The sequence below is a fragment of the Puntigrus tetrazona genome, chromosome 18 (assembly GCF_018831695.1).
Source record: "Puntigrus tetrazona isolate hp1 chromosome 18, ASM1883169v1, whole genome shotgun sequence".
Classification (NCBI taxonomy): domain Eukaryota; kingdom Metazoa; phylum Chordata; class Actinopteri; order Cypriniformes; family Cyprinidae; genus Puntigrus; species Puntigrus tetrazona.
In genome coordinates, this window is record NC_056716.1 from 17,088,058 (window position 1) to 17,100,430 (window position 12,373).

The 12,373-nt window shown below is 42.3% G+C and overlaps 1 protein-coding gene across 1 annotated transcript in view; it reads left to right on the top strand.

The window, feature by feature from the left end:
• LOC122362967 (solute carrier family 12 member 2-like) overlaps nt 1-11,505 on the top strand; it is a 20,504-nt gene extending 8,999 nt beyond the window's left edge. The window contains exons 17-27 of the mRNA XM_043264794.1: nt 387-527; nt 1,646-1,752; nt 2,198-2,277; nt 2,473-2,595; nt 4,913-4,960; nt 5,256-5,378; nt 7,108-7,219; nt 7,635-7,721; nt 8,065-8,200; nt 8,989-9,056; nt 9,129-11,505. Coding sequence (XP_043120729.1) covers nt 387-527; nt 1,646-1,752; nt 2,198-2,277; nt 2,473-2,595; nt 4,913-4,960; nt 5,256-5,378; nt 7,108-7,219; nt 7,635-7,721; nt 8,065-8,200; nt 8,989-9,056; nt 9,129-9,264 — 1,161 coding nt within the window. The 3' untranslated portion in view covers nt 9,265-11,505. The remainder of the gene's footprint in view (nt 1-386; nt 528-1,645; nt 1,753-2,197; nt 2,278-2,472; nt 2,596-4,912; nt 4,961-5,255; nt 5,379-7,107; nt 7,220-7,634; nt 7,722-8,064; nt 8,201-8,988; nt 9,057-9,128) is intronic.
• The last annotated feature ends 868 nt before the right edge of the window (nt 11,506-12,373 follow it).

Below are 12,373 nucleotides of genomic sequence, written 5' to 3' on the forward strand. Positions count from 1 at the left end.
GTGTGTGTGTGTGTGGTGACTGTGTGAGCGTGCGTGTGGTGTGTGTGTGTGTGGTGTGTGTGGTGACTGTGTGAGCGTGCGTGTGGTGTGTGTGTGTGTGTGGTGACTGTGTGAGCGTGCGTGTGGTGTGTGTGTGTGGTGACTGTGTGAGCGTGCGTGTGGTGTGTGTGGTGTGTGTGTGGTGACTGTGTGAGCGTGCGTGTGGTGTGTGTGTGTGTGTGGTGACTGTGTGTGCGCGCGTGTTCGCCTCATGGTGATCACCGCAGCTCTGGTCAGTGATTAGAGTGTGTGTGTCTGACCCTTTCTGAGTGGACCATGCTCTTTAACATTGTATCCATTTAAAAGAGTGTGAGCTGATCTCTGCTCTCATGTGTGTTTGTTCCCAGAGTTCCCGGCGGCCCAACTTCAAAGAGCTGAACAGTGATATGTTACGCTACCAAAGGTGGCTCCTTAACAAGAACTCCAAGGCGTTTTACACTCCTGTGGTGGCAGAAGACCTTCGCCAAGGAACCCAGTACCTGCTGCAGGTGTGTGTGTGTTTGTGTGTGTGTGTGTGTGTGTGAGAGTGAGGGAAAGAGAGAGAGAGAGAAAGTTTTTTTATTTTAGTTTTTCTATTAGCCAAAGCAGGGCTGGATGATACGGCCAAAAAAATCATATTTATGGAGGTTTTTTTTCCATATAAGCTGATTATCAATAATTATCTTTATTAATTATAAAAAAACTTTATTTTAAAATTAAAACCAGGTTTTTGCTCCATAGTGAAAATTTTAGGAAATGAACCATTAAATGTCCTTAAAATAAAGGTTTCTTATTTTTTGCTGCTTCTGTGTGATTTATTGTTTCAAATCAGGACAACATTGATGATTAGCATCATTTCTTTTTCTCACTGATAGTACTAGTTTAAGCTCAGGATGCAGATGGAAATCAAAAAATGGCATCAACCTGATTTTTATATGGTGAAATGTAATTAATCAGACTTATTTAAGTGTTTGTCTGAAAAACTGTTCTTAAACCCTTCAGTCCAGGCTGAATACACACACACTATATCTTAATCACCAACACACTGCAGTTCTACTGTATTTTATTACATCTAAATCATGTCAATAGTCAAATTACATACAAATACTCACATTTTGGACACAATGCCACGGTGCAGGTAGTGTTACTACAGTCAATGTGTTCTGTGTGGAGATCTTTTATCTGTGAACTAGTTCAGATCTCGAGTGTCTGCTGTCTCTGCCTCACAAACATTATGGTTATCTGTCTTCATAACATTTGATTGAGGAAAGTCACAATAATTACTGTTATAGATTTACGCCCTAGACCAAAGACAACAGTCAGCCTAAAATTGAGCTTTTTTGTCTTTTTGATTTCTTTGCTTCCTGCTTAGTACATGTGAGAACATAATCTGCTCTCAGCTGAATTCTGCATTATAGTGTGTGTGTGCATGCGTGCGTGTGTGCATGCGTGCGTGTGTGTGCGTGTGTGTGTGTGTGTGTGCGCATGCTGATATGACCTACATTGTAGGGTCTAAATTGGCCTCGGTGTTATTAGACACGCTAACTCCGGCTGTAATTCAGAAAGGCTGCATAAACATACCAGATATTTTATTAAACCGGTGTAAAGCTCTCTCTGTCCTCCACAGGCCGCTGGTTTGGGCAGACTGAGACCCAACACACTGGTGCTCGGCTTCAAAAACGACTGGCGCATCGGAGACATAAAGGAAGTCGAGACTTACATCAACCTGATCCAGTGAGTATTAACTTCTGTTTGAAATCAGACGTGTTGAAGAGCGGCAGCAGCTTTTATACGGTGATGAAGTGGTTTGTTTGTTTGTTTGTTTGCCTGACATCTGGACTCCAGATGAGTAACAGTTCATCAGAAGACTAGTCAGAGATCTGTGTGAATATGATCTAGTGCAGGCTGCTCGTGACAAGCTGCTCCCGCCCTAAAAGTGTTTTACATACACACGCACACACACACACACACACACACACACACACTTAGTGTTCTGGTGTTTTTGATGCAGTTTTCCCGTGACGTGTTCTAGTGTGTGTACAGCTGAAGAGCGGCTGCTGGATGTTTATGAACAAACGGGAGAAAGCAGCTTTGAAGTAAATGGTGTGGGTCTTCATCCTGTGAGACATTAACTCTTGTTTATTTGCGTGCGTGCGTGTGTGTGTGTGTGTGTGTGTAGCGATGCGTTTGACTTCCAGTACGGCGTGGTCATTCTCAGACTGCGGGAGGGACTGGATATCTCTCACATTCAAGGCCAAGGTACAGTACAGAGGCTACTTTAACTCTGTTATCTGAAGAGCGCTGGTTAACTACGTCCTCTCAGACAAACCAAGTACTTTAACCCTTTAAAGCCTGAGCTCGGCTGGATGAAATCATCCGTGACGTTCTGTCGGTCATTAAGTGGACTTTGACCTTGACCTCAGAGCGGCGCTGAACTCTCGATTGCTCCTGCAGATGACTCTTCGGCGATGAAGGACGTGGTGGTTTCAGTGGACATGAGCAAAGACTCGGATGGAGACTCGTCCAAACCCTCCTCCAAGGCCACCAGTGTCCAGAACAGCCCGGCCGTCCAGAAAGGTCAGTAGTTCTCCAGAGTCACGTGTGTCCTGGAAACATTCACTGGTTCTAGAAAAAGGCAGATGAGTGTGTTTCCCCGGGGTTTGGTCAGGTTTTCCCGCTCTGAGGGGACGCGGTGGTTTGTGTCCCTCTGGAGCCGGTTCTCATCAGAAACCCTTCAAGAGCCGTCTCGTGTGGCTTCTGACCGATCGAAGCGTGCTCTCTGAAGGGACCAGGCTGGAACACTATGATCGATTACTCTGAGGTCTCCGTCTGACACTGAAGGGCTCTCTGAAGGCTGAGAAAACAAGCATAAAAAACAAATATAGCCACAAGCGACGGTCAGCAGGGGTCAGACACGTGAGAGAGCTTGAGAACGGAGGACTCTCCAGATGTCCTTCAGGGCTCGCTCAGATTCGATTCTGCTTCACAAGTTTGTGATTCGATTAGATTTCAGTTCAGTTTGGATTATTTAGTGTATGTCAGCTGCAATACTTACCAAATTTTCTCAAGGAAAATAATGTCTCAATACAGTGAAATATAATGCGTGAGTCAGTTGGTGCAACTCTATTATAATATTAAGGGCTTGCAAGATAAAAGCTTGAGTGAAATGATTTATAAACACTTATTCTAATGTAATGCTAACTTTTTAAATCACAATTATATTTCTAATCTAATTTAAAATACATTGAAATACAAACATTTAAATGGTTTTTGAAAAAAGCAGATCTATTCAAACCAAAATTGAATCACAGTAAATCAGTGAATATATGTTTTATAGCTATTTAGTGGAAAGTAAGTTTTTCTAGCTGACAGACAGGTTTTTCTGAGGTAAATGTGACCATGAGCTGTTACACAGACGTCTTCTGTGTGATTTACATCGTGATTAAAGCACAGGAGACGACGCTGCTCTTAAACAGACTCAGGAGACCAGTGTTAAAAAGTGCAAAGCTTGTTGCTGTTTTTTGGATATAATGTCTGCTCCACAAGTGTGACGTTTCAGGTTTAAAGACTTTTCTTTGCTTTAATAAATTCTTAAAGGATCAGTCTTAATGAATTCTTGTTCCTGAGTCTGAGATCCTGACACACTGTACTTGAGGAGACTCCAGGAAGAAAATGATGGAGCCAGAGGCTAAAAGGTTCCTGATGGGGTTTTTTTTCACCTAATTGTTGACATTAATTCTTAATTCTTTTGCAGTTAACGTGTCGCTTCTTCTCCACCTGTTTTTTCTATGCTGACCCAATGAGGATTTCTCTGCCCAATGGTCATTCCTTTAACTTTGATCATTTTATTATTGCATTATTCTCATGGCATTTAATAATTTAACTTTTAGTCTGAGTTCAATCTCTATTTTTGGCTAATTTTATCTGGAAAACATGCACAATAATTCACACCTGAATATAAGGAGTATTTGGCTTTCAACCTTTCATATACCACTTATGTATGATTAAATACACAATCAATAGCAGTTTGTTTTGTTTTGGGATTGTACACACACACACACACACACACACACACACACACACACACTTTGATTAGTTGTCAGTTATAATAATCAAAATGAAAAATACACATTTGAAATATATCGGTCTGTGTGTAATGAATGAATATAATATAATGTAATTAGTGAATTAAATCCACTTTTTGATGATATTCTAATTAGGACCAGCACCTATGTGTATATACTTTTTTTTTGTTTTGGTAAAAGCCGCACACAGCTCTTCTTCACTGCGTGTTCAGAGGAAGTGTCTTCATCAGCAGCTCATCTCTCTGGTATGGTGTCGGTGTATACTCATGTTATTCCATGCCTTCTGCAGCTCAAGCCAAAGTACAATACATCCAGTTTATTTACCAACTCACTCCAAATGAACTCCATAAGGTTGAGGTCTGGACTTTCCAGGTGTCCAGTCCATCATTTTCAGCAGATTCCTTCCATCGCAGGTAGTTTCAGCAATAGTTTGTTTTATGAGTGTTGTAATGGCCAGTTCAAGCAAAACAACTCAAACCTTTCAGTGTTAAGTCAGCCCTGAAGAAACAGAATCAGATTTGGACTGAAGGACTGAAAGAGACTCTCTTCAGATGATTTTTGTGGAAAGGTTTTTAATAAAAGTCTCATTTGTGGTTTAATAGAGTTAATTTATTTGCTTCTATTTTTGAAACACGGCACTGTGTCACTGATGAGGGTGTGATGTCATCGTGTGTGTTAACTGATGATGATGATGAAGGTGTAATAAAGTGCAGCAGAACAAGCGTCTCTTTGTGTTTGACTGACGCACATGTTTTCCGTTGCAGCGTCGGCAGTCTTTAACCTCTTGTGTTTTTTCTGACATGGTCCAGATGAGGATGAGGATGGCAGAGCCTACACTCGGCCGCTGCTGAAGAAAGGCAGGACACTTCTCTCACTCTCTGTCTCTGACCTGCATGCTCTTTCTCTCGGTGCCGGTTTCGTGAGCGTCTCTGCTGGTTTGACCTCTGACCTTCACCTTTACGTGTGCTAGCCTGTGTTTCAGCTCCAGCGATGTCACTTCCTGTCTGTCATCTAATACTCGACGTCTTCCTGCAGGGCTGCTTCTCTTTCCACTGAAGTCTTGTTCCTTTTTTCTGTCTGCTAATGAGTGAATCTGACTGTGTATTACCACTTGGCTTCCTCTGATTGTGTGTGTGTGTGTGTGTGTTTCAGAGAAGAGGAGTCCGACGGTTCCTCTGAATATGGCCGAGCAGCGGCTGTTGGACGCCAGTCAGCAGTTCCAGCAGAAGCAGGGGAAGGGCACCATCGACGTCTGGTGGCTCTTTGATGATGGAGGTCAGTGCAGGAAGCTTTGAGAACATACACCTCCAGTCAAACCATGATGTGGGAAACTATTTATTATATGCTCCAGAATAAATCTGAAATCCAAATGTAACAGGGGACTAACGCTTACCCTGATTCAGAAATAACTGAAACTTATACTTCCTTAATGGGTTTAGTCTTTTTCTGGAACGGTCCTTAACCCGTGCAACTGCATCTTCTGAGACGCTGGGAACAGTTTTACTAAAGCAGTGGTCTTCACAACACCCAGAAAGATCATGTCAGTGATTTCATGACCCGCTTCTGTAGAACAGAAAATTGCACTTCCTGAACTATATAATCATGCGTTTCCATCTTTGTTGATAAATGCACAATTATATGCCCATCTGTTTGGGAAGTGCTGGTTTCTGCTGACCAGTCCAGTTCTTCCGCACTGACCCATCTGTCATTTCTGCTTGAACCTTGTCTTAAACGCAGAGCTAATGTCATGTTAGAATAATAGAAGTCCTGTCCAAACTGTTGAACCACATGAAAGTCGACTTTATTTACTTCACTAATTCACATTGCTAGTCTTGAACAATTAATCCGTGCAAGTTAATCCGCTTAAAACAACAAAAAACTGTTTGTAATCTGATCACAATCTGATCATTTATTTCCGCTCTGGAATAGCTCCAGATAGATGAAGGGTAGGCCAAGTGTTATTAGAGTCCTTCTCTGACGAGGTCAGTTTGACGGCAGAACACTGTTCAGACTTGAATGGAAAAACCCTCTTCAATATATATAGTTATATTTAGTTAAAACAAAAAAGACAAAGAATAGAAAAATGTATGCAATGTTATTTCAGTTTTGTCTCACAGTACAGCGCACGTTTATTAGGCTGCTGTCACTTTAAGACCTCATGCTCAGATATCAGGTGTGTGTCAGTATACTGGATCTGTCTACCGTTTACAGTCATATCTGGCTGTTTCCCCATGAATACTGTAAAACAGACAGTTTGATGTTTTAGCTGTGTGTTTGGCTGTGATAATCTGTGGAAAGGACTCTCTCTCTCTCTCTCTCTCTCTCTCTCTCTGAGAGCACATAAAACCTGTCTGACAGCTCTCCTCTCACTCCAGCGCTGTACAATCACTCACGCTCTTCAGCTCACAGACTTAAAACTGTACAAATGGTTCTGTTTGGCCAATTCTGAAGCTGTCCAGAGCGTCTTTCACTCTGTGCCTGAGCCGCTGAGAAACTGCTGTCGAGATCTGATAGTACAGCATTTCTGTTTTAAACACGCTTTTTATCACTGGATGCTTGAATACATCCATATACTGTATTATTTAATTATTGTTCCACGAGCGTCGGTGTCTTGAAGGCGATGTCAGCAGAAGGTCAGAGCTTCCTGTTTAACAAGGCAGACCTCTATGGGCTCTCGTCTTCCTCTGTTTAACTTTATAGCCGCTTTAAAGCTGTAAAAACGGTGTCGTGTGTTAATTCTTGTCATGACAGCAGTGAAGTGGCTCTGCAGCATTTCATTCACACACAAACACTGAGCCGTGACGTAAGAGCAGATGTGTGAGGCAGCAGTACAATAGTTTCTCCTGCAGGAACTTACACACAACAACAGACTGCAATAAAAGACTAGAACTAGAGGTGTGTGTGTGTGTGTGTGTGTGTGTGTGTGTGTGTGTGTGTGTGTGTGAGAGTTACACTATCCTCTGCTGCTTCTTATTTGTGATCTGATGTAACCCGTCTGCTTCAGGCCTGACTCTGCTGATACCCTATCTGATCGCCAACAAGAAGAAATGGAAGGACTGTAAGATTCGAGTCTTCATTGGAGGCAAGATCAACCGAATCGACCACGACCGCAGAGCGTACGTACCGCATCTGAGTGACGTTCAGACTCTGAGAGCTGGATGGTATTAGTATGCCAGCTCTCTCTAGCTCTGAATACATGTGGAGGTAGTGTGTGTGTGTGTGTGTGTGTGAGAGAGAGAGAGACAAATGCTTCCCATTGTCCTCCGCAGCTGCTGCCAGAGCCTTTGTTAGCTATAATTAGACGCTTTCTATGAAGACCTCGCAGCTGGAACACATGTTCAGCTGCACATGTGTCTTCATGATCTGAGGTCGTGATCATGCGTCGAGATCCTGGGTGCTACAGTTCTTCTGAGCAAACCCACTCTTATTCTCATACTATTATAGCAATTGCTAAGCAGGCAGCGGGAAATATTGCATGCATTATTTATTATTGCTTGATAAATATGTAATGAGACTTTGTTCTGTCCTTAGCATGGCCACATTGCTCAGCAAGTTCAGGATCGATTTCTCTGACATCACGGTCCTGGGTGATATCAACACAAAGCCCAAGTCAGAGGGGTATGAACTACACCACACTCCTCTCATTACATACTGCTTCACTGTTATTGTTTGTGGGATGTGTGTTTAAGATATTTGAGGGCCTTTGTTAGCTAATGGCATGGGAAAATCCATTCAGCAATACATAATGATTCATAGAAAAATCATAGAAAAAGTTTACTTTTAACCATGGCTGGATGATGACTCTTGTTACTTAAACCCCTGAGCAAGAGTTCAGAAGAGGATCTCTCAGATCACCTGATCTTTTGTTGGACATCAGTAATCGATTAGAAACCTTGAATCATTTTTGAAAAGACGTTCCACTTCAGCGTTCTCTGTGCTGACCTCTTGTGTATTCGTTCAGTTTGACAGAGTTCGCTCAGATGATCGAGCCATATAAGCTGAGAGAAGATGATATGGAGCAGGAAGCTGCTGAGAAGCTGAAGAGCGAGGAGCCCTGGAGAATCACAGACAATGAGCTGGAGCTCTACAAAGCCAAGGTCTCCTCACTCCTCCTTTCACAGCCATTCTTGAGACATTTGAACATTTTTTTTATCATTTTCATTATGCCTTGCCATAAGTGGCTAAGGGACTGTTCCTCATCTATTACCAAATAATCCTGCTGTATAAGTTATGAAATCTTATTTGACACAATAGAAGACTACAAAACATTGTATTTTCAAACTTTATGTAACAAAATGGTGCAGCAGGAAACATCATTGCTGGGCAAAATATGTGAACCTTTGAGGAAGGTTTTTCAGTTAATAAGATAAAAACGAGGTCCTGTCTGGTCCTCATCGGTTTAGAAGGAACAACACTATCATTTAGAAGAGAACTTTTCAATCTAAACCTGTAGTGCAACGTAAAGCTTTCCAAAAAATCCTTTTTTCTGTTTTTTAACTAGAAGGTCAATCATGCAAACCCTTTAAAATCAGTGGTAAAATCTTTATCTTTTTCATTTGAGTAATGGTTTAGAAAAGAGCATAATGTTGGCTTTGTCAAAAAGGACCCTGTGGGACACCACAAGTGCTGAATGCAGAGTTGTAAAGATGAGAACAGAATCTCTATTATTGTTAGTATTCTCTCGAGCTCATGTTTGCTCTACGGCGGCTGTCTTTGACTCTGTTAGCAGAGAATGATGTTTTTGAAAGGTAAGGTTAGGACTAGCTAGAATGCTCGTGACGCTGTGGAGTGAAAGATGGCATGTAGATGCTGCAGAGCTTGTTTTCTCAGCTGCTAACACACACAGCAACTTCAGTCTTCCTAATTGATTTGTTTGTTTCCTCAGAGTAACCGTCAGGTCCGACTGAACGAGCTGTTGAAGGAGCACTCGAGCACAGCCAACCTCATCGTCATGTAAGTGACTCTTAAAGACGCTCCCTTACTGCCANGTGTGTGTGTGTGTGTGTGTGTGTGTGTGTGTCACAGGAGCATGCCGCTGGCCAGGAAAGGGGCCGTCTCCAGCGCTCTGTACATGGCCTGGCTGGAAACACTATCCAAAGACCTGCCGCCCATCCTCTTGGTGCGCGGGAACCATCAGAGCGTCCTCACCTTCTACTCGTAGAGCACTCTCAGACGAGCACAGCACCTCAGACTGATGATGATGATGATGATGATGATGATGATGATGATGATGATGATGATAGACGTTTCTGGACAGAGCTGACCGGAGCGGACTCCTTCCACGCTGCCGCGGCGCTCCGCAGGAGAGATTGGCGGTGTATGTTGTCCTCAGCTCACAGGTTTCGAGCACATGTTGTTACACTGATTGTTGTTATCATTGTTATCATTACTATGACTGTCACAACTTTTTGAGTTGTGGAATTTAATTTTTTTTTTCCTCTTTTTAATTTGCTCTCGATGAAGCAATAATCACCTCATTTCTTATTTTCTCACTTTGAAGAAAACACATGATTCTTTGCAACACTTTTTATAGCCTTGTGGATGTGCCTTCCTGTGCAATCAGATTAAATTCTTACACTTTTTTTCCCCTGACTGGTGATTTATAACGAAGTAGATGTAGGCTGCTTGTTTCTATTGGGTTTTAATGTAAATCTTCCTTGATTTTATCACATTTTAGAGCGAGTGGATTGAGGTTTCCACCGCGGCACGTTTGAAAACAATTTTTTGCATTTTTGTAGGCAGATTTTTGTTTCTTCTTAAGTTTTACGTCTTCCTTTTAAGCATTGAATGAGTGGTGGAGTTTTAGCACATCGTCCCTTCGTTCAATGATCGACCTGAACTACAGGGTGATTACAATCCTTCAAGTAGTCTGATGTAAGTTTAACAGAACTATATTAGTTTTCCCTGGTGAATGGGTTTGGTGTGATGGAGAGAGGCTGATGAGTGTCTGTCTGAAGGAGAAAGAGCGGTCAGATCACAATCAACCAAATAAATCACAGACCCTGCTACAGACCAGACCTTTGCCTTAACAGATGATTGTTTTACTGTCTTCAAGCCATACTGGCTCGTGGATTGACTGAAGCAGAATGTGCTCCTGACCGGAAGTCCTCCCGTCTTCTGCAGTCTGGGAGAGTGAGTGTGTGTGTGTGTGTGTGTGTGTGCGCGCTCGTGTGTGTGTGTGTGCGCGCTCGTGTGTGTGTGTGTGTGCGCGCTCGTGTGTGTGTGTGTGTGCGCTCGTGTGTGTGCGCGCTCGTGTGTGTGTGTGCGTGCGCGTGCATGTGTGTGTGTGTGTGTGCGTGCGTGTGGTTTGAAGCTGTAAGAATGTTTTGGGATGTGTTCCTCTATGCAGATGGACCGCGTGCGACTCGCTCAGATCGTGTCTCTAAACTCAGGATGGAGAAAGCCGATGCGGATTCGCTCTGTTCTGTTCCTGAATGTCTGTCCGGTCGAGTGCTGGGGTGTTTATCGTACGGCCCATCATGCCTTAGTGTAAAAGTGTTGGTCTTGGCTTTGGTTTCTGACACTAGTTTTGCTCACAGGCCGTTTGTGTACCTGAGAAATCCTCCATGTGACAGTTAGAATGAATATATTATTCATATTTATAGTTCTCAATATAAACTAGTATTTAAAGTACTGTGTGCGCCGCATGTTTGATTTGAAGTGGGTGACGTTAGTGACGCTGACGGTTGGATCGTACCTGTTCTGTGTCTGTGTGTCGTGTGGCACTCGTTCACCTGAATCACCAACTCAACTATCACCGGTTATCTTCAGCGATTAAGATACTTGTGTATATTCTAGTTAGCGATAGAGAAGGGAGAAGTCCTCTGGAAGTTTCTCATCCTGCAGATTGTGTTGCCAAAGTCTGTTTCACGTTTTCTCGTTAGCTTACTGCTGCGTGTCCAAACGAGTCCCACATCCAGCTCTAGTTCACACTATACTTCCTTACTAACTTGTAAATATCTTTATCCTAACCGCATTAATCAAAGGAGTGGAATAACTGCAAATTAATATGGTGAGAAATATTTATTTCAGGTTTTTTTCTTTCTTCTGTTACAGTAGTTTTATGTGAATTATTATTATTATTATTATTATTATTATTATTATTATTACTATTATTTTTTAGTTGTTTGGTTTTAGTCTGCAGATTCTCATCTTTGGTCTCATTTTTCAGTGTTTGGTCACATTTCTATCTTTTATATGCCTTTAAAAGCTGGCAGTGGTGTTTCCCGCTGAACCGCGAGGCTGGATCTGATCGACTGATTGTTCTGGAACAGTAACGTTTTGATATACTGTACTGTTATTTGTCACATGTATGCTTTTTTCTAACATTTTAACGGTTAAGGGTATCAATGCTTTGTACATCTTTATTGCAATATATAAAAATAAACCGAAATGATAATCAGTTGCTGTGTCGGTGTCGTTTATCTAAACTAGTCTTGTAGTCCAGCCCTGCTTCATGTGCTGCTCAGAAAACATCATGAACGTGAAGATTAGTCACCTACTGCATATGAATTATANAAAAAAAAAAAAAAAAAAGAAGATTTGTTAGAAATCTCTACTGTATGCTAGTCTAGTCATCAAGTAGGTTTCTAGTAATCAGGCCTGTGCACAAATAATCATGTGAGAAATGATCAGAATACTGACTTTTGCGTCTTTGTTTTCAACCTTAATAATATCACACCTGCTGTGAAAATGATCTGTGCGGCCTCATTTCTTTCATCCAAAGCAAGATTTTACATGCGTGCAAAAATTCAGAAAAGTGCCTTTAGCTATAAATCAGGAGAAGCAGTTGATCGGCATTAGTCTGCAGGAACGTGTAAGTGTATTTGTTTGTAGTCTAGTCTTATTGTAGCGCGGTCTCGTTGCTAGGTTTCGCTGCTTTACTCAGTCACGCAATTCAGATAGTTTAAAAAATAGTGTTTACACCGCGGCGGCGGTCGCAGCAATCCCTCGCGTGCAGACCTCATCGTGTGAAGACCGACGAGTGTGAAGACCAGCGACTCTACCTGTGCCACTCCACCGAGCACAGACACCGGCTAAACACTCGCATATACCTAGTATTTATTGTTTCTATTTGAGCTTTCCCTATTCCTCTTCCAAATTCTTCCACTGTTGTGTCTCTGTTCCACCCTACTCATACAATGTCTTTCAACATCCCTAGCCTCATTACCACTCGCACTTCTTGTATCCGGCGTCATCGGAGGTGCAACTGCAATAATATGCATACTATTCCCACATCGTTTACCACATCACACTCTTTCTCCATCGGC